Source organism: Schistocerca piceifrons, chromosome X (genome assembly GCF_021461385.2).
Source record: "Schistocerca piceifrons isolate TAMUIC-IGC-003096 chromosome X, iqSchPice1.1, whole genome shotgun sequence".
Classification (NCBI taxonomy): domain Eukaryota; kingdom Metazoa; phylum Arthropoda; class Insecta; order Orthoptera; family Acrididae; genus Schistocerca; species Schistocerca piceifrons.
Window position 1 is genome coordinate 38072015 of NC_060149.1, and position 23204 is coordinate 38095218.

Below are 23204 nucleotides of genomic sequence, written 5' to 3' on the forward strand. Positions count from 1 at the left end.
TTAGCTGGCTGTTTTTCAAGGGGTTCCTTGTGGGGTGGGGGAGTGGTCATGTATGTAAAAAACAGTATTCCATTTGAGTCCATAGACATATCACGGCACTGCACTGAACAGATATTTGAATGTTGTGCTAGGGCAGTTGCATTTAGTGAAACTAAACTTCTAATTGTTGTTTATAGATCCTCTAACTCTGACTTAAGAGCATGTCTGCTCAAGCTGTAGAGGGTTCTTGATTAATTTTGTAGGAAGTACCAGACATTAGTTACATGTGGTGACTTCAATATAAATTTTGTATATGATGGAGCAAGAAAAAAGATGTTGGTACATCTCCTAAATTTGTATGATCTGATGCAGACTGTATTTTTTTTTTCAACTAAGGTGCAGGGGAACAGTAGCAGAGCCATAGACATTATTTTTATTCGTTCTTCGTTACTAGATGGGCATTCTGTTAGTAAAAGGCTGAAAGGCCTTTCAGACCATGATGTGCAAATTTTAACACTAAAAGGCTTTTGTACTCAAACAAATGACACATATAATTAAAAACTATGTAGGAAAGTTAATCCAACAACAATAGAGAGTTTTTTAAACCTCATCAAGGAACAAGAGTGACAAGATGTTTATAGTACCGATAACATAGATGACAAATACAATGATTTCCTTAACACATTTCTCATGCTCTTTGAGAGTTGTTTTCCATCAGAACATTCTAAATGGGGTACTAGCAGTGAAAGGCACACCGGGTGCCTGACTGGTGGGATAAAAATATCGTGTAGAACAAAGCAGGAATTATATCAAAATGTTAGAAGTAGTCACAATCAAGCTACAGTAGCACATTACAAACAGTACTGTAAGGTGCTTAAAATGTTATTAGGAAGGCAAAGAGTATGTGGTATGCAAATAGAATAGCTAATTCGCAGAATAAAATTAAAACCATATGGTCAGTTGTGAAGGAAGTGTCTGGTCAGCAGCACAAGGTCGACAACATAAAGGCAGTTCGTAGTAAAAATATTTCTGTTACTGATAAATCAGATATATGTACAGTGTTCAACAATCATTTTCTGAGCATAGCTGGTGAATTAAATAAAAATTTAGTTTCTACAGGGAATCATATAGCTCTCTTGGCAAATGCCTTTCCAAGATTGATGTCTGTAATACTCCTCTGTGATACAGACAAGAGGGAGACAGTGTCAATAATTAAGTCACTGAAGACTAAGGACTCTCATGGATATGATGGAGTGCCTAGCAGAATATTGAAGTACTGTGCTGCATATGTTAGCCCTGTATTTACACATATTAGTAATTTTTCCCTTAGGAATGGTCAGTTTTCTGAATGATTAAAGTACTCAGTAGTAAAGCCGCTTTATAAAAAGGGAGAAAGGCATAATGTAGACAGTTTTAGACCTATTTCTGAAAACGCTGTGTATGTAAGGACAACTGATAATTTTATATCACACGATTTGCTATCAAATGTACAGTTCGGCTTTAGAAGTCATTTAACAACTGAAAATGCCATATTATCTTTTCCCTGTGAGGTACTGGAAGGATTAAACAAAAAGTTTTGAACAATAGGCATATTTTTTGATTTAACTAAAACATTTGATTGTGTTGATCGCAAAATATTGCTCCAGAAGTTGGACCATTACGGAATACGGGGAGTAGCTCACAATTGGTTCACCTCTTGCTTTAGCAACAGACAGTAAAAGGTCATTATTCACAGTGTTGAGAATGGCTGTGATGTGGGGTCTGAGTGGGGTGCTGTCAAGTGGTGGGTGCCCCAAGGATCAGTGTTGGGGCCACTCCTGTTCCTTATTTATATAAACTGTTTAACTGTACTGGAGTGGAAATGAGGACGGAAGGAGAATTGAAGACAGAATGGTAGTAAGATAGGGATTAAAAGAGGAAGTGAAGAGAATAAGTGATAGGATGATGCAGACCAAAATATCACTCAAGGGGATGACCATAGAGGTAACACAAGTGTATGCCCTGCAGGTGGGTTGCACTTCTGAGGAAAAGCAAGAGTTTGAAGAGGAAATGCAAAAGCAGATGGGAAGGAAGAATATGATAGTAATGGGGGATTTAAACACACACGTTCTAAGAGAAAGACAAGGCTGCGAAAGTGTGCTTGGACCAGAGGGTTGGGGCTGCCGAAATGAGGAAGGTGAAAGACTATTGGAGTTCTGTCAAAGGAATGATGTGCTGGTTGGGAACTCTTGGTTCAAGAAAAAGGAGAGCCACAAGAGTATCTGGTACAGTCAAGATTTAAAGAGGAAGTCGATAGTTGACTACTTCCTGTACAATAGTGAGATGAATAGGAACATCCTTGACATTAAGGTATTACCATCAGAGGCCTTGGATAGTAACCACCATTTGCTGGTAATGAACCTGAGAGGGACTAAGGATAATAAAGGGACAGAAAACCAGGAAAGACTTATAAGGATATGGAAGTTGAAGGAGGAAGAAAGCAGGCTACAGTACCTACAAGTAATAAAGGAAAGCATCCCAAAGGATGGTGGAATAGGAATGGGGTAGATTCAAGGGAACATTAATAAGTGCGGCAGAGGCAATATGTGGGAGGACAAGTAACAAAAAGAGATGGAATGAAACATGCTGCTGGAATGATAAAACAAAGGATAAAGTACAAAAGAAGAATAGAGGCTTTAGGGTATTGTTCCAGAAGAGAACAGTAGAGACAAGGGAAGAGTATCAGGCAAGAAAGAAAGAAGCAAAAAGAGTGCTGGTGGAGGAAAGAAAAAAGTGGATGGAACAGTGGACCAGAATGATGGGGAAGGATAGTGAAGTTTCAAAAAAGGTGTTATATGGGATGATTAAAAGTAAGAGGAAGAATGGTATGACATATTATGCTGAAATGGTGAACAAAAGTGGACAAGATGTAGAGAATAAGAAGGAACTCAAGAATATGTGGAAAGAGTATTTTGAGAACGCCTGAATCCGAATGGGGACCTGGATGAGGGGGAACAAGCCGAGGAGAAAAAAGTGGATGAACAGCAAATAGAAAAAGATCTTACATGGGGAGAAGTGGAAGAAGCACTGGGCAAGATGAAGGGAGGGAAGTGACAAGGTCTGGATGAGCTAAGTGTAGAGATGGTGGGAGCAGCAGGAGAGGTGGGGATACAATGGCTATATCGAGTAATGAAAATTGTGTGGAGACATAAGATGATCCCAGGAGACTGGAAGAAGAGAATAGTTGTCCTGATCTTTAAGAAGGAAAATAGAAGAGAGTGCAAGAACTATCGGGGTATAACAATGATGAGTCATTGTGCAAAGATTTTTGAGAAAATTTTGGAAGCACAAATTCGGGCAAAATTAGAAGGAAGAATGAGAGAGGAGCAACATGGCTTCAGAACAGGAAGGTCCATGGTGGATCTAATTTTTGCTGCAAGACAACTGCAGGAACAGTACTATGAATATGGAATAGATCTACTAATGACCTTCCTGGACATTGAAAAAGCGTATGATAGTGTACATAGAGGCAAAGTGTGGAAAGCCCTGTAGAACAGAGGAGTAGCAAAACAGATTATTTGGAGGATAAGGGAAATGTACCATGGAAGTGTTAGCTGTGTGAAAGCAGGAGGAGAGAGATCAGCTTGGATTGAACAGATGAATGGCTTGAGGCAGGGAAGTGCACTTTCACAATTACTCTTCATTGTAGTGATGTATGATACAGTAAGTACAGTAGCACAAGTAATTGGTGAAAGGAAGATGAAAGCTATGGTGTTTGCAGATGATCTGATGATTTGGGGGAATAAGGAGGAGGAAGTACAAGAGCAGTTGGACATATGGGAACAAACAGTACAAGAATATGGGATGATATTTAGTATAAGTAAGATTGAGATGATTATCACAACAAGAAAGAAGGAGAGAGGAACAACTGGAATAACAACTGGTGAGGAGCAATTGAGGAAACCTGATACAAGAAGATGGAAAAAAGACAGAGACATAAACGAGCGGGGGAGAATAGCAGAAGCATTTCGGAAGAGTGTCAGAAGCCTGATATGGAGCAATGATGTACCCCCAAATCAGTAAAAAGGTTATATACCAGTCATACTATGTCCCAATTCTGACATATGCATCAGAAACCTGTGTTATGAAAGGAAGAGAGAAAAGGAAAGTAGAAGCTAATGGGATGAAATTCTTGAGAAACAGTAATGGATTGACAAAGATAGACAGGTTAAGAAATGACAGGATCATAGAGTTAATGAAGGTGGAACCATTACAGAAGAGATAGAGAAATCAAGGCTGAGATGGTATGGACATGTTAAGAGAATGGAGGAGAAGAGGATACCCAGGAGGATACACGGGATGAAACTGGAAGGAAAGAGACCAAGAGGAAGACCGAGAGACAGATGGCTGAAAGGAGGAGAGGAATGCATCCGGAAGAAAGGAGAAGACTAGGCCAAGGTGAAGACAGAGAGATGGTGGCAAGAGAGAAGGCGATGGAGAGGCCTATGTTCCATACAGACCTGGCCAGAGGCTGGTAACTATCCATGATGATGATGATGATGATGATGATGTTGATATCCTCTCTTTTATTATGGGTAACTATAAAATATTTCTGTTTGCTGATGACACTAGCTTGGTAGTAAAGGATGTTGTGTGCAACATTGTCTTGGGTTCAAATAGTGCAGTTCATGACATAAGTTCATGGCTTGTAGAAAATAAACTAACACTAAATCACATTAAGACTCAGGTGTTAGAAACCACCAAATTCAACAAAACCTGACATTTTAATTTCACAGAATGGGCATATGATTAGTAAAACTGAATAGTTCAAATTTCTAGGTGTTCAGACTGATAGTAAACTGTCATGGAAAGCCCACATCAAAGACTTAATGCTCCCATTTTTACTTTTTGAATGGTGTCTGAAGTGAGTGATCATTCTACATGAAAATTTCTCTACTTTGCTTATTTTCATTCTCTTATGTCATATGGTATTATATTTTGGGGTAACTCTTCCCATTCTAAAAGGATATTTTTGGCTCAAAAATGGGTGTTTTGGGCAATAAGTGGTGTAAGTTCACGAGCCTCTCGTCAACCTCTGTTCACGAGTCTGAGTATTTTGACATTGGCCTCTCAATATATATATTCCTTATTGCCATTTCTTGTTAAAACAGTATTAACTTATTCCCAAGAATAAGCAGCTTTAACTCAGTTAATACTCAGCAGAAATCAAACCTGCAGCTGGATCAGACTTCCTTAACTCTTGTGCAGAAAGGTGTGCAATATAGTGCTGCATCCATTTGCAATAAGCTACCACTAGAATTCAAAAATCTTAGCTGCTAAGATTTTTGAATTCTAGTGGTAGCTTATTGCAAATGGATGCAGCACTATACTGCACACCTTTCTGCACAAGAGTTAAGGAAGTCTGATACAGCTGCAGGTTTGATTTTTGCTGAGTATTAACTGAGTTAAAGCTGCTTATTCTTGGGAATAAGTTAATACTGTTTTAACAAGAAATGGCAGTAAGGAATATATATATTGAGAGGCCAATGTCAAAATACCCAGACTCGTGAACAGAGGTTGACGAGAGGTTCATGAACCTACTCCACCTGCTTTAAAATCAAAACTGAAGAGTTTCCTCATGGGTCACACCTTCTTTCTGTCGAGGAGTTCCTTGAAAAATTAAGCTGATTCTTGTTGTACCATTGATTGCGTTTATTTAAACTTATGGCTTGACTCTTTTGGGTTCATAAACATTTTATTTTTACCTGTTATTACTTTTATGTTGTAATTTCACGTACTGACACATTCCATGACCTTGGAGATTTGCTCCTTAATTTGTTCCTACAGAACTTGACATGTGAACAGAAACTGAATTAAATGGAATGAAAAGGACTTTGGGCCACAACATAATTCATGTATATTGGAATCAGTTTCTTTTTTATCATCTTAATTGTGTACTGGTTCCAAAAAATTGCCCAAGCAACTTACATGTATCTATCTTGCTTAGATCAGAAATTACAGTATACAGAGCATTTGGACTCAGAAATTTAACACTGGCTAGGATTTTTAAAATGCTCAATGTTATTGATAAAACAATGGTGATTCTAAATAAACCTTCATAAAACACTCTATACTGAATGGTGTCCTTAAATAGTAATAACAAAATTTTCTTGACATCTTCTTAAAAGACTGTCTCTATTCATTCCATATAACTCTGTAAGTATTGATAAAATGTGGCTTAAATTCAAAGAAATAGTGTTGATGGAAACTGTGAGTTTTGTACCAAGTAAATTAACAAGAGATGAAATAGATTCCTCATGGTACACAAACCAGGTCAGGACACTGTTGAAGGGAAAAGAGAAAGGAAAAAATGAACACCAGATTTGAAAGAATATAAAATATACAAGATGGACAAGACTTACAGATCTTCAAAACTTGGTGTGCACTTTAGTGTGAGATGCTTTTAATACTTTCCATAATGAAACACCAAAGTAGCTGTACTAAATACATAAAGTAAGATAGACTAAATATTTCAAACTTTGAACCAAGAACAGCTACCAACATGAATAATTTGTAAGTAAATGGCCTAGGTGAATTAAAGAAACTTAAATCACTTTGAGGTTGGTCTTCCTGTCCAGGCTGTGTACCAATTAGGTCCCTTTTGGAGTATAATGGTGAAGTAGTTCTATTTTTAGCACTCATATAAAACCAATTGGTTGATGAAAGATCCATACCTAAAGACTAGATACTTGCACAGATCACTCCAATATGCAAGAAAGGAGCTCTAAGTAATCCATTGAATGACAGACCTGTATGACTGATATTTATTAGTGGTAAGATATGGTATGACGTGTTCAGACATTATGAATTACCCCAAAGGACACACTCTATTAACACACAATCAACACAGATTCAGAAAAGATTGTTTTTCTGAAACACAACTGGCTCTTTATTCCCATTAAATAATGACTCTTATTGATGGAAGCATTCCATATTTTGAAATTTCCAGAACATGGTGGCTTCTAATCAAAGTTCCTGCCTATGTAGTATCATCTCAGTCCATAAAGTTTTACGTACTCTGCTACTTCCACCTACAAGTTTCAAATTAGACGGAAAGAGGAACATTTTGATATTTCTGTCCAATTATTTTTTAAGTAGTAGTCTAAATTTGTTGAAAATTCTAACTGTGGATGATTAGAGGTAACTACTTACTATGGAGAGGAAATGTCAAGTAGTCAATAAGCACATAAAAAAGCTACTGCTCATTTTATTCCATCTTTAAAATTTTATTACCCTTCAGACCTTTACCCCCACTGACATACACATGCTCAACCACATTTTCCCAGCATTTAGTTCAACTACTGTTAGTTGTCAAGGATGATGTTGATTCAGAAGAGGAGAAGGATAAGGATATGCAAGGATTAGAACAGCAAAAGCATGTCCTGGTGCAGAGAGACATCAGCAGCTGTAGGTTGTTAATGGAGAAATATTGAAGGAGCTTGGGGCATGGGGTTATAGGCTGCTGAGAAAACAGTGTAGAGGAAGGTGTGTAAGTGTGTAAACATGTCTAACATGAGGAACAAGTAGATAAATATCAACCCCGTGATCAGAGGGTGGGAAATGGGGTGGGAAGAGGAGTACATACCCTGGAAAACAGAGAATAGAAGAACTTCAGCCCAAAAGAATTACAAAAAAGGATTCGTCCGGTCTATGCAATTTAGAGTATATGATGTTGGTACATAAAAATCCAAATGGAACAGGTTGTGAAGAAGATACCAAATTGACCGTATTTGTCTAAACATCTTGCCCGCAATTACCTAGTCAAGGTACTGTGTGCAAAAATCAGTTTTTATGAATTGCACATATGAGAATATTTCCTCTGCTAAGTAATTTGGACTAACATTTCTCCTGCATGCTGAACTCAAGGTGGCACAGTTGTTAGCAGAATGGACCCACATTTCAAAAGACAGTGGTTGAAATCATCCATTCTTAAATCACTCCAGACAAATGTCAGGATGGTTCCTTTGTAAGGGATATGGCTGATTTCTTTCTGCATCCTTTCATAAACTGAGCTAATGCTCCATCTCTGATGACCTCATTCTTGACTTTAATCTTCCTGCAGTCAGAACCCAGTATTCACTACTCCCTGGCCTTCTCATTCCATTATCAGCCTAACTACAATGCTACCCCTCCCCTCCTCAAGGAATCCCACCAGCCTCATACTTCTTTCTGCTCCTCACTTTAGTAATAATGTTGATAGGCCTCTTTTGAAGTTTCTACAGTGACCTCCCTCTATCCTGCCCCCGTCTCCAGTTACCTCTCCTTGGATCTATACACACTACATGTAACTATGTCTGCTTCCATTACACAAACACCATATGAGTCTGTATTCATGTCCCCTTACTACATCCATTCATTCATTCATCAATCCATTCATTCATTCATTCATTCATTCATTCATTCATTCATCCATTCATCTATCATGTTCCTTGGATTCCATCAAGAAGGAGATCCTTCAGAGATATCAAACAAGTCAAAGTATACATGAACATGAGACAAGGACATCACTGAAGTTCAATGCGTGTGCTGTTTTAGCAGTAACCTATGAGTATACTGCTTAATACACTTCAAGCTAGTGCATTTTTCAAACAAAATATTTTTACATCTGTAAGTACTGAGTCCTATTTTCAGTCAATTAGTAGATTTATAACAAATACTGGTACTGACCATGTAACTAACAGAAATTTTCATTCCTCAATCTAGATATCCTGATAATTTTTAGAAAGAGGTGTTTAGGAAGTGTGTTTTTAATTTTCTTTTTGGATTGGATGGGATTCTCTATTTCTTGCTTTATGTTAGACGGTAGCAATATCTACCACCTGAGTGCATAACCCCTTTCTGACCCCTGGACAAGAAGTTAAGGTGTACATGAACATTATTTTTGCATCTTTAATTGTCACTGTGTATATTACATTTCAGTTTAAACTGATTTTTATCATCAACAAGAAAAATCATTAAGGAGGAACTGAGCATAAGGATTCCATGATCCTTCTGCAAGACGTATGATTGCCTATTTTACATAATATTCTTTCTGCTCACTTTCACCAAATAAACATTTTATTTACTCTATGTGCATTATTTCAGAAGATAGTTCCATAAGGTAATGGGAAGTGAAAATATACAAAAAAGCCAGCCCTCTTGTCTTTCGATTAACACACTAAGAGATGCCTCTAAAATTATAAAATAGTGAACTGAACATCTTGATTTGCTTATCAAAATGTCTACTCCATTTCAAATTATTATCCAACTTGAATCCATGGAATTGTACACATTGTGCTCTATTCAGTTAATGACATTAATGTCTACTTCTAGCACTAAAAAGTCATTATTGCTTGTTTGAAACTGCATAAGAAGAGTCTTCATGAGGTTATGACTTAAGCTTGTAGCTGTGGACCACTTTGAGCCTTGATTAACACAGTTGTGTTGCTAGCAAACATTACAGCTACAGTTTGTGAACTGCGTTTTAAAGTAATCAGATGATCATTTATGTAGATTAGAAACACAAAGGGGCCAAGTACCAAAACTCTGTGGCAGTTCACATGTTATATTACTCAAATCTGAGGTTATTTTCATGTCAGAGACTTTGGTAAGGTCACAGAAATACCAACAGGACCATTATTTTTGTTCAGCTTTGCCAGCACTTCATTTATGAGATCTCACATTGGTTTCAGTGTGAAGAAGCCTTCACAAAAACTAAACTGAGAAGCAGTTAACAGGCTTTGCTTGGTTAAATGAATTAGTATTCTGTTAATGTTCACATTGTCAAACCCTTTTGAAAATAGTGAAATGACTGATATTAGAGGTGGTTTGCTTATCTCCAATACTGCAGATAGGTGTTACTACAGCAAATTTAAGTCTTTCAGGAGATGGGCCCTGAGTCATTCACTGGTTACACAGGTGTCTTAAGAGTAATTGTAGCAAGTCAGCACAAGATTTTAGTATCCTGTTATAAACACCACCATAACTAGCAGAATTATTACTTTTTAGACACATGGAAAATTCCATAATATCCTTATGGGTTGTATGTTTGAAACTAATGTCTATTAGTGTTACCTGCAGTGTCTGCACATGTAAATCTGATGCATATGTGTTTGGGTGTTTATTACTGGCTACAGTATTTGCAGCTACTATGATGAAGTAGTCAATAACTTTGGAGGCCAATGGTTTAAAGTGTCACTAAGTAATCAATAAATTTGGAGGCCAATGCTTTAAAGTGTCACTATTTTTGACAGAAATATTTTCTGGGAATTACCTCCTAAGCTTTCATCTCTCCCTACCTCTTGTCCCTATAAAGCTCACTCAAATTACTTGATAGTTTCCAACTACTTATTCCAGGTTACAGTACCATTAAGTTTAACCATTTGTATCCGTGGAAAGGGGGAGGTGGAGTAAAGTGTAGTATGCACTGAAAAGAATGCCATTCAAAAGATAAACTACAAGTATCAATTTATCGTTTGTCTGTCTAGTGACTGCTCAGTGCTTTCTCTGTGTGGTAAACAGTTGTCTTTACATAAACTATTTTATTCTAACCATGATTTAAAATTATTGTATTACGATGAAAATATTAATGACTTTTTGGTGTCTGTTTATCATTTGACACACAGTCTCATGAGTAGAAACACTTCTTTGTGCCAAATATAAGATTATCTCTCTGATTTTTGTCACAAAATAATAATGCATACAATGACCTCAGTTAATAGTTCCTGTACATAATTTTTCTCAAACATAATGGAGTAAGTGACCTTGAATTCATTATGCACAGCAAATAAATATTAGTTGAAACTGGATCACATGTATGGTGCATTGTAAGTCACTGATACAACTGCAATTAGTTATACATCCTATCTACAATAAGAACATTGAAATTTCTCATCTATTTAGAGTTATGCATAATTTATTCACTACAGGTGCATTCATGGAAGCAACAGGCAGCTATGATGCTTCATTTTACCTCTCTGGTGGACTCATACTGGCTTCAGCAATCATCCTTTACCCTCTGGGCAAGGTCAATGCTTGGGAAAAATCAAGGCAAAAGAGAAAAGGGGAGAAAACAAACTGTGTTATATGACATGATATATAGCATGATACTCAATAATTATTTGATACTCAGATGTTGTATGTGAGTGACTGTAAATACATACAGAAGACTTTTCTGTCAAAACAGAAAATTTCATTGAGTTTTGTTGTGGACTCACTGTATGCACTGTAAAATATTCAGGTTTAAGAGGAATATCAAGTACAACAAATATTGATGTTTCAAAGTACTTCGTACTAAATGGAAACTGTTTCATATGTGCCATATAGATATTGAGCTGTGTATAAAATGTACTACTTTGACAATAATATATTTCTGCTGGATTCTTTTTAATATTGAAAGCTTGTACAGAGATGAAATGAGTTGTTAATTATGTAATTTTTGTATTTATTGGTGCTCTGTGTACATAATGTAACTGTACAGCATTTACTTTGTCAATATTTAGAGAAAATGTATTTGGCTATAATTTATCACCTGCACATCACCACAACTGGGTAATAAACATTTTTTACAGACTCAGTTTTATTAATATTTTTGCACTGACCTTGTAAAACTCACAGAAATTCTTCTGGCAACTCTCTCTCTCTCTCTCTCTCGTGTGTGTGTGTGTGTGTGTGTGTGTGTGTGTGTATATGTGTGTGTGTGTGTGTGTGTGTGTGTGTGTGTGTGTGTGTGTGTGTGTGTTTTGTGTGTGTGTGTGTGTGTGTGTGTGTGTGTGTGTGCGCGCGCGTGCGTGTGCGAGTGTGAATTAACACATTCATGTTAGTTAGAGTATTTCTGGATACCAAGTGCCAATGACCTATGTCCATATCAAATGGGAAAGGGATTGCTATTGAATTGATAAGTCACTCCCGAAGGTAGATGATCCATGAGCTGACCCACTGGCACAGGATTCATAAGGCAATGAGAAACCATTGTAATAAACATGGGATATTCCATAACTCAAAGTGATATGATGTTATGAACAGTTAAAGATTACGTATAAATTTACAAAAAAATGGTTCAAATGGCTCTAAGCACTATGGGATTTAACATCTGAGGTCATCAGTCCCCTAGACTTAGAACTACTTAAACCTAACTAACCTAAGGATATCACACGCAGCCATGCCCGAGGCAGGATTCAAACCTGTGAACGTAGCAGCAGCACTGTTCTGGACTGATGCGCCTAGAACTGCTTGGCCACCACAGCCAGCTATAAATTTACATCTACACCTACATGATTACTCTGCAATTCACACTTAAGTGCCTGGCAGGGGGTTCATCGAACCATTTTCATACTATTTCACTACCATTCCACTATCGAATGGCACGTGGGAAAAAGGCACACCTAAATCTTTCCGTTCAAGCTCTGATATCTCTTATTTTATTATGATGATCATTTCTCCCTACGTAGGTGGGTGTCAACAAAATATTTTCGCATTCGGAAGAGAAAGTTGGTGATTGAAATTTCGTAAATGGATCTCACCACGAAGAAAACCGCCTTTGTTTCAGTGAGTGCCACCCCAACTCGCGTATCATATCAGTGACACTCTCACCCATATTGGGCAATAAAAGGAAACAAGCTGCCCTTCTTTGCACTTTTTCGATGTCCTCTGTCAATCCTACCTGGTAAGGATCCCACACCATGCAGCAATATTCCAGCAGAGGCCAGACAAGTGTAATGTAGGCTGTCTCTTTAGAGGGTTTGTCACATCTTCTAAGTGTTCTGCCAACAAAGCACAGTCTTTGTTTCGCTGTCCCCAGAATATTATCTATGTGGTCTTTCCAATTTAAGTTCCTCGTAATTGTAATTCCTAGGTATTTAGTCAAAGTGACAGCCCTTAGATTTCTGCAATTTATCATATACCCAAAATTTATCAGATTTCTTTTAGTACCCATGTGGATGACCTTGCACATTTCTTTGTTTAGTGCAAATGCCATTTTTCGCACCATACAGAAATTCTTTCTAGATCATTTTGTAATTGGAATTGTTCATCTGATGACTTTACTAGACAGTAAATTACAGCGTCATCTGCAAACAATCTGAGGGGGCTGCTCAGATTATCACCTAGATCTTTTATGTAAATTAGGAACAGCAGAGGGCCTATGACACTACCTTGTGGAACACCAGATATCACTTCTGTTCTACTCGATGATTTACCTTCTATCGCTACAAACTGTGGCCTCTCTGAGAGGAAATCATGAATCCAGTCACACAACTGAGATGATACTCCATATGCATGCAATTTGATTAATAGTCACTTGTGAAGAATGGTATCAAAAGCCTTCTGGAAATCAAGGAATGTGGAATTGATCTGAGATCCCTTGTTGACAGCACTCATTACTTCATGGGAATAAAGAGCTAGCTGCGTTGCATAAGAACGATATTTTCTGAATCCATGTTGGTTATGTATCAATAAGTCATTTTCTTCAAGGTGATTCATAATGTTCAAATACAGTATATACTCCAAAATCCTACTGCAAATTGAGGTCAGTGATATGAGTATTTAATGCACATTTGGATTACATTAGTAGTCAGCTCAATGCAGAAAATGTAATAGTTATCAAAGCAGAGTACAAAAATGATATGTAAAATAAAAACTGAACATGGACAGATCATCAGGAGAAACCTAAACTAAATAAAAAAAGGTGCAGGGATTACAAGCTGGGAGTTTTGGAGAGTAGGGTCCAGGATTTTGTGCTCATGAAATGAAGATTACTTAATCTGGAAATCTGCAGAGTTGTGGCTTTACTGATATGGGCTTGTAATTTTTTGTGTCAGTTTTTATTCCATTTTTGTACACTGGCAGAATTTCATTGATTTTCCGTAGGTCAGGGAATATTACATCCAGAGGAAAATGGTATGTATGACACTTCATGCGGTAAATAATTAAAAACTTTAAATTAATTAAAACAGTTAATTAATTAATTGGCATATCTTCATCAGAAGGTAAAAACAGTGTCCATACCACCTGCCACTGCTTTTAGCAGTCTGCCTCTCACAGATACATATCAAAAAATGGCTCTGAGCACTATGGGACTTAACTGCTGTGGTCATCAGTCCCCTAGAACTTAGAACTACTTAAACCTAACTAACTTAAGGACATCACACACATCCATGCCCAAGGCAGAATTCAAACCTGCGGCTGTAACGGTTCACACGGTTCCAGACTGTAGCACCTAGAACTGCTCGGCCACTCCGGCCAGCAGATACATATAATTTGGTCTCATACTACCTTGAACTACTTTTAGCAGTCTGCCTCTCACAGCTACATATCATTCGGTGATGCAACACTGTACCGGACAGTACTGATTCTGTAAAGAAATTGTTGTTGTGATCTTCAGTTCAAAGAATGGTTTGACGCAGCTCTTCATGCTACTCTATCCTGTGGAAGCCTCTTCTCATTTGAGTAACTACTGCAACCTACAGCCTTCTGAATCTGCTTACTGTACTCATCCACCAGTCTCCTTCTAAAACTTTTATCCCTAACAGTTCCCTCCAATACTAAATTGATGATCCCTTTGTGTTTGTGTCCTATCAACCAGGTATGCACATTTCGTTTGAAGAATAGACAAGCTCAGTGGGAACTGGATGTTACATGAGAAGGCAAACAACTGGAGCATTGTTCAACACCAGTATATCTGGGTGTTACCCTTGACTTAACTCTGTCCTTCAACAAACATTGCCATAACACCAGGCTGAAAGTTAGTTCACGGATTAACATCTTGAGGAAGCTCACATCCACAACCTGGGGAGCAAGTCCTCACGTCCTGAGAATTTTGGCTCTTGCTTTGTGTGTGTCTGCTGCAGAGTATGCTTCACCTGTGAGGAGTGCATCCACTCACACCAAACAGGCTGGTATTGCAATCAGTGAGACTATCTGAATCTTGTCGGGATGTATGAAGCCAACTCCAGTCGATAAAATCTACCCGATTGTTGGAATAGCTCCCCCCATTATTAGATGGGCTGTCACTTCTGATGTAGAGAGGGCTAAGTAAACTCATGATCTCCGACATCCACTACATGATCATCAGGCTGTAGTCCGTTGACTGAAATTGAGAAAGAGCTTCATTGCCAGGACTCAACCACTAGAGGGAACACCAGAATCTAACCACATCACCAGGTGGAAGAGCAAGCTACCACCTGATGTCCCTGTAAAGGAAGAGCTAGCTCCAGGAAATGACTTGCCCTACCCTATTTGGAGATCGCTCTATCGTCTTAGGGTGGGTGTTCCTCTTTGCAAGACCAACATGTGAAAACAGGGCATTCTTCCAGCTGATGGAGATACATCCTGTGAGTGTGGAACAACACAAGACCCGGCCCCCCTGCTAATTTGTCCTCAACTTGAACAACCCTGCACAACACAGGACATGATTTAGGGAAACAACATGGCCATTGGAGTTGCTATCTTCTGGAAATGCTGACCAGACAAGGAAATGAATGAATGATGAACCAATTCCTTCTTTTACTCAAATTTCTTTTTTCCCCAATTGTATCCAGTACCTCCTCATTAGTTATACAACCTACCCATCTCATCTTCAGCAATCTTCTGTAGCACCATATTACAAAAAATTCTGTTCTCTTCTTGCCTAAACTGTTTATCCTCCATATTTCACTTCCATACATGGCTGCACTCCACAAAAACACCTTCAGATAAGGCTTCCTAACACTTAAATCCATATTTGATGTTAACAAATTTCTCCTCTTGAGAAACTTTTTTCTTGCCATTGCCAGTTTACATTTTATATCCTCTCTACTTTGGCTATCATCAGTATTTTTGCCAACAAAATAGCAAAACTCATCTACTATTTTTGGTGTGTCATATCATAATCTAAATCCCTCACCATCACATGATTTAATTTAACTACGGTCTATAGCCCTTGTTTTGCTTTTGTTGATGTTCATCTTATGTCCTCCTTTCAGCACTCTGTCCATTCTATTCAAATGCTCTTTAGATTAGATTAGTCTTTCGTTCCATAGATCCGTGCTGTGGAGATCCTCGTGGATGTAGAACATATCAATATATATATATACAAATGTCTGCTTGTGTCTGTGTATGTGTGGATGGATATGTGTGTGTGTGCGAGTGTATACCTGTCCTTTTTTCCCCCTAAGGTAATTCTTTCCGCTCCCGGGATTGGAATGACTCCTTACCCTCTCCCTTAAAACCCATATCCTTTTGTCTTTCCTTCTCCTTCCCTCTTTCCTGACGAGGCAACCATTGGTTGCGAAAGCTAGAATTTTGTGTGTATGTTTGTGTTTGTTAGTGTGTCTATCGACCTGCCAGCGCTTTTGTTTGGTAAGTTTCATCATCTTTCTTTTTATATATATATATATATATATATATATATATTTATTTATTTATAAGCTGAAATAACAATACTAATAGTATGAATATATACAATACATCATTTGTTTCTATTAAAAAATTCCTCAATGGAGTAAAAGGAGTTGGCCACTAGTAAGTCTTTCAGGTTCCTTTTAAACTGATCTTTATTTGTAACTAAATTTTTTATGTTTGCTTGCAAATTATTGAAGATGAGTGTTCCTAAGTAGTGGACCCCCTTTTGAACTAAATTAAGTGCTTTTAAGTCCTTGTGCAGATCATTTTTGTTCCTGGTATTGTATGTATGAACTGAGTCCTTATCTGTCTCTGACAGAATTACAACGTCATTCTCAAACCTCAAAGTTTTTATTCCTTCTCCCTGAAATTTAATTCCTTCTCTAAATTTTTCTTTCATTTGATTCACTGCTTGCTCAAGGTACATACATAATAATGTTGGGGATAGGCTACAAACCTGTCTCATTCCCTTCTCAACCACTGCTTCCCTTTCATGCCCCTTGACTCTTATAACTGCCATCTGCTTTCTACACGAGTTGTAAATAGCCTTTCACTCCCTGTTTTCTACCACTGCTATTTTCAGAATTCCAAAGATAATATCCCAGTTGACATAGTCAAAAGCTTTCTCAGAGTCTAAAAAGGCTATAAATGTAGATTTGCCTTTCCTTTGCCTAACCCTCTATGAGAAGTCATAGGGTCAGTACTGCCTTGCATGTCCCTACATTTCTCCAGAATATATACTGCTCTTCCCTGAGGCGAGCTTCTACCAGTTTCTTCCATCCTTATATAAATAATTCACGTTTTTATTTTGCAACCATGACCTGTTAAATTGGTAGTTCACTAATATTCACATCTGTCAGTACCTGCATCCTTTGGAATTGAAATTATTACATTCTTCTTGAAATCAAAGGGTATTTAGCCTTTCTCATACATTTTGCACACAAGATGGAATAGCTTTGTTGTGGATGACTTTCCAAAGTCTATTAGTAGTTCTGACAGAATGTTGTCTACTCAGTGGGCCTTGTTTTGACTTATGTTTTTCAGTGCTCTGTGAAATCCCTCTCACAGCATCATATCTCCCATCTTATCCCTCTGTATATAATCTTCCCTTACTATAATTTTGCCTTCAAATTCATTTCACCTGTACAGCCCCTCTGTCCGCCCCGATAGCTGAGTGGTGAGCGCAGCGGCCTGTCATGCCAAGAGGCCCGGGTTCGATGCCCGGTTGGATTGGAGATTTTCTATTCTCAGGGACTGGGTGTTGTGTTGTCCTCATTATCACTTCATCATCATCAGTGGAAGGCAATGGGAAACCACCACTGGAATCACTTCCCTAGACGCTCAGGCAGTGGGCCTCTCTGATGAGGCTTCCCCCATGACAAGACCTGCTGTAAAGCAGAACACAGAGTTTTTTATAGCCACTCTACATACTCCCTCCACCTTTCACATCTCCATTCTTTGCTTAGTACTGGTTATCCATTCAAACTCTTGATTTCATATAGCCACTTCTCTTTTCCCCAAAGCCCTCTTTAATTTTTAACTTTCTTGTCTGCAGTATCTATCTTTCCCCCTAGAGATATATGCTTCTACATCCTTATATTTGTCCTCTAGCTATTCTGTGGTTACTGTGAATATCACTTCTTTAGACATTTTTATTCCCTTTTGTCAGTTTCATTTGCTGCCTTTTTTATATTTTCTCCTTCCATCAGTTAAGTTAAATATCTCCAGTGCTATCCAAAGATTTTTACTAGGCCCTGTCTTTTTACCTATTTGATCCTCTGCTGCCTTCCCTATTTTTTCTCTTGAAGCTACCCATTCATTTTCTACTGTATCCCTTTCCCCTCTTCTAGTCAGTTGTTGCCTAATTTACCCTCTGAAACTCTTAGCAACCTCTTGTTGTTTCAGTTTATCCAGGTCCCATCTCCTTCATTTCCTACATTTTTGCAACTTCTTCAGTTTTAATCTACGTTTCATAACCAATAAATTGTGGTCAGAATCCACATTCACCTCTGGAAATATCTTACAGTTTAAAATCTGGTTTCAGAATCTCAGTCTTACCACTATATAATCAATATGAAACCTTCTAGTGCCTCTCTTCCTTTAATAACTGACAAAAGTTATTGCACATCAGCCTATAACACGTTGTCACTTATTTAAATTCTTGGTATTCTTTTAATTTGTGTGATTATTTCAAAAATTTCACCATTACCTTTTAGCGTCTCAGGTTCCATCACTGCATGAACCATTTATTGCCTGTGCATCAAAGCTGCATACTGTCAACAAATAGGGTGACTTATGCTCTGTTTCATATCAAAATATACAGATCTTGCTCTACCTTGCATTTTCCATATTGTAAGCAAAAATAAAAACAAAAAAATAATGTTACAATCTTATTTTTTTTCTCCATGCATACATTCATTACTCACTTCCAGAGAAAACTGAAAGACAAGAAAAATTGTGTAACAGTTATGTATGTCAGGGGAAAGTATGGCATGACAAAAGGAACACTTGAATGTACACTGGAAAATGTTTCTTCTAAGCTACAAAGGGTTTCAAGATTCAAAAGTACCACAGAGGACCTGAAAATTACATCAGATCTAGGACATACTGTTTTATCAAGGTTTACACAATTATGGAACAAAACAGATGGATGACATATGCTTACCAGTTGATTCTATCCTTATATCAAAAGATGGTATACAGGAAAAGTATTGTAAACTTAGGAGATTAGAATGCAATATTTGGTGAGGGCAAAGATAGAGAATAAACGAGATAATGTGATGTTGAAATGGAAAATGAATTAAGGTCTTGACTTCAAGAATTCTTATAGACATGTGATTTCATTCCTGTCAATCCAGTACAACAAGTGAAACAGAAGGAGATAGACACATAAAATCCCAGGTGATGGCAACTGTTAATGTGTGTTTTATCTTCAGGAATCAAAGACAAGCAATTTGAACTCATTCAAGATCCAAGGTAAACTCAAATGACGAGCAAAATGTGTTCAAGAGCTGACTGTAAAGAACAAAAAGGACGTGAAGTATAAGACAGGTAAGGGCTCTTTAAAAGTATGTTCATGGAGCCAAAATTTATTGAGAATAAAACTTCCTGTTGTGACTCGCCGATCATTCAAAGCGCCGCCGCGCAATTACGCGCGTCCTCTACGTGCGGCGCTGTCTGCCAGCCATGCAGCAGCTGCGCCACCTATAGTCTGGGAGACGAGTCTCTGGTATTGACAGCTCGGTAGCGTCTTTCCGTCGCCTAGCGACCGCAGGCAGGCAGCCAATGACGGCCTGACTTTGAGCGGGTAGCAAGGGCCACGTTGCCGCTCTGAAACCCGGTCGCGCGCCCTTATGAAACTTACCAGTGTCTCGCGTGGAGGAGGTGCGGTCGTTCGTCGTTTGTCTAAAGTTGAATTCGCAGTTTATTTCGTTTTTGTTGTTTTTAGTGTTTCTTTGTTTATGTTTCATTGTAAACAATGTCTAGTGCGGCGGGTAGTACCAGCCCAACACAAGAAGTGAAACGGAGGAAGAAAAGTGTGCTACACACCCAGGCCCGTGAATTCGTGTGCTCTGTGAGGGATTACTTTGAGAAAGAAAAGGACAAAGGTGGGCCCGTAATTCCTGTTGTTCAGGTTGTGAAGAGAACTGCAGCAGCATTGAAAATAAGTAAGAACACTGTTGTAAAGATAGGGAAAGAACAGTATAGTGTAGATTGTGACGAGAGTGGCACAACAAAGCTGCACACACCAGGAAAGAAGCGACCGAGAAATAAGCAGGTGACAGCTTTAGACGATTTTCAGAAAGACGCTATTCGTCGTCACATATACAGCTATTATAAGAGAAGGTAACATCCCACTCTATCTAAATTACAAGTGTCGCTTCAGAAAGACGATCTTTTTAAAGGGAGCAAATTTTCATTGCGTACAGTGTTGAAAGACATAGGCTTCAGCTATTCACTGTTTAACGGACGCAAAATATTAATGGAAAGGACAGATGTAGTTGCATGGCGGTGCAGATTTCTGCGCAGGATCATGGGCGTGGAATTCGAAAGTATAGTGTGGTTAGATGAAACTTGGGTCAATGCCAGCCATTCTTTACATAGAGGCTGGAATGATGGAACGCCCGAGGGGACAATGGCAGTGCCTGTTGGCAAAGGAGGGCGTATTATTGTCTTACATGCAGGAACATCGAAAGGTTTTGTGCCAAACTGCTTGAAAATGTTTCGGTCAAAAAAGACGGGAGATTACCATGAAGAAATGAACAGTGTAGTATTTCAAGACTGGTTCGAGACATCGCTTATGACGAATCTGACAAGTCCATCAGTGATTGTTATGGACAATGCGCCTTATCATTCCGTTGTTCACGATAAGGCACCAACCTTGGCAACAAAAAAAGACGATATCATTCAGTGGTTGAAACGGCGAAAAGTAGATTTCAGAGAAGATTTAAGGAAGGCGGAACTGCTCGAAATTGTGGCACAAAAGAAACCCCAATTTCCAACATATGTAATTGACGAGATTGCTAAAAGGCACAGGCATGAAATCGTTCGGCCTCCTCCATACCACTGTCACTTCAATGCAATTGAAGGAGTGTGGGCGCAGATAAAAAATTACATTGTTGCAAACAATAAAAAATTCACTATCTCTGAAGTGGAAACTCTCCTTCCAGCAGCTATCAATAAAGTGAGAAGCGAGACGTGGGCTAAAATTGTAAACAGCACTGCAAGTGCCATCAGAGAGGCGGCGAAAACCGAAGGGGTTGTGGAAGAATGCATCGAAAATTTAATTATACATCTGGGAGAGAGCAGTGATAGTTCGAGTAGTGCTGAGGAAGACAGTGTCAAATCAGATTCTGACAGTGATGTGAGTGGTGTTTTTCCATTACAGTAACTACAACGTATTCAGGAATGTAAGGAGGGAGTTTGCTATCGATCTACAACCAGATCATCATATTGTGAGTACTTTCTTCTGATTATAACTCTTAATACACTGACCAATTATTCTGTAGCTTGTAGTAGAACAAATTAATAATGCTAATACTTCACAATGGAAACCAAAACTGCTAATGTTCAACAACTTGCGAAAATAGTTTTCATTTCAGTTGTGAAGTTTAACAAATAACTTTATTATGTTTCAGCATCTTAGATACTTGTACTAAATAGCTCTTATCAGTTTTCGAGTTAATATATTTCAAGCATCAACTTTAAATAAATTCACGCGTACCAATACGACTTGTATTTTGTCTCACTTTTATTTCTGCTGCTAGAGAATGCGTGTAGCAGACAGGGCACCGTGTGCTGTGAGCCACATTCGGCAACAGCGCCGTCTGCCCGCCAGAACTGTCAGTACCAATCACTCGTCTCACGGACTATAAGCGGCCAGCCGAGCAGCGGCCGCTAGACTGGGACTCAATGCTCATTCGAATGCTAACGTGTACACATATCTTGCTTGTCAAATTACTCTGTGACTTATATGTGTTGTGTAGTTCTGAAATATATGTGTTAAACTTGACGTTATAACAATTGGCGACGAGGATGAGATCCTGCGTCTTTGTCCTTTGCTGAAATGTCCTCACTTCTGTCTATTTTCAAAAGCAAACGCATGTGGTAGCCTCTCATGTTGCCTTTTATCGTTGTCAAAAACAGCCACATCAATCCTATCGCGCTTGGGCTGCTGAACTTCACGGCCTCAGTCGAAAGTGTCAATTTGTTACTGACGTTCACAAAGAATCCTATGCCGATTCCATGGTACGGGATGCTATTATCCAGTTGGCGCCCGACAAAGAAGTTTGGCAACGTGCCCTTCAGTTGGCGAATCCGACTCTAGAAGAAGTTCTCTCCATTGCACAGGCTTTTGAAATTTGTCGCGCCGCTGGGGCGCAAATAGAGGCGTGGGGTGATGTCGGGGAAATACAACCTCTGTGCGCTGTTGACGACGCGTGCGGCACGTCCCCGCCGGCCGACGTGGTTGCAGTGCGCTCCCACGCGCAGCCTCGGCCTAGCCGTAAATAACCTGCTAAGAAACTGCAGCAAAACCCCCGGTAACTTCCTCCATGTCCTCGGTGTTTTACGAAACATTCACGCGAGGATTGTCCCTACCGTTGGACTGTGTGTCACAATTGCAAAAAGAAAGGTCATGTGTCTTCCGTTTGCAAATCCGACTGCATACATGATGTTCATGAACATGACGCTGATTCTGATTCTGTGTTGTCTGTCAATTGCACTTCTTCCCTTTCAGGGAAGTTATTCCTCACTGTCCAAATCCTTGGTCGAGATGTTCGCATGCAAGTGGATACTGGTTCTGCTGCCACTATAATTAATTCTCAGACGTATCTTCAGTTGGGTTCTCCACTCCTGTCACCTGTCACTCGGCAATTACGGACGTACAATAAACAGAAGATTTCTTTCTTGGGACAGTTTAATGCTGAGGTATCTTACAAATTCGTTGTTCGCACTGTTCCCATATTTGTGGTCGACCAGAGCAACGCAGAAAATCTTTTTGGTTTCGATGCCTTTCGCGTTTTTGAATTCTCCATAGATGACTCTGTCAATATTGTCTCTGATGCTATTCCTTATGCTCAACTGGATTCCTTGTCGACGACATTTTCATCCCTTTTTTCTCCTGGGTTAGGCCGTGCAAACGACTTTGAAGCTCATATCACGCTCAAACCCACTGCTTGGCCTAAGTTTTTTTGGGCTCGGCCCATTCCTGTGGCCCTTCACGATCGGGTAAAACGGGAGTTGGATCATCTCACTACTTCAGGGGTCTTGCTTTCTGTCACTTCCAGTGAGTGGTCCTCTCCTGTCATTGTCGTTGCTAAGCCAAATGG

The 23204-nt window shown here is 38.9% G+C and overlaps 1 protein-coding gene across 2 annotated transcripts in view; it reads left to right on the forward strand.

The window, feature by feature from the left end:
- The window catches only part of LOC124722946 (monocarboxylate transporter 3-like), a 374747-nt gene extending 363205 nt beyond the window's left edge, over positions 1-11542 (forward strand). For both annotated transcript variants that reach the window (XM_047248109.1, XM_047248110.1), the window contains one exon: positions 10926-11542. In XM_047248109.1, coding sequence (XP_047104065.1) covers positions 10926-11086 — 161 coding nt within the window. In that variant the 3' untranslated portion in view covers positions 11087-11542. The remainder of the gene's footprint in view (positions 1-10925) is intronic.
- The last annotated feature ends 11662 nt before the right edge of the window (positions 11543-23204 follow it).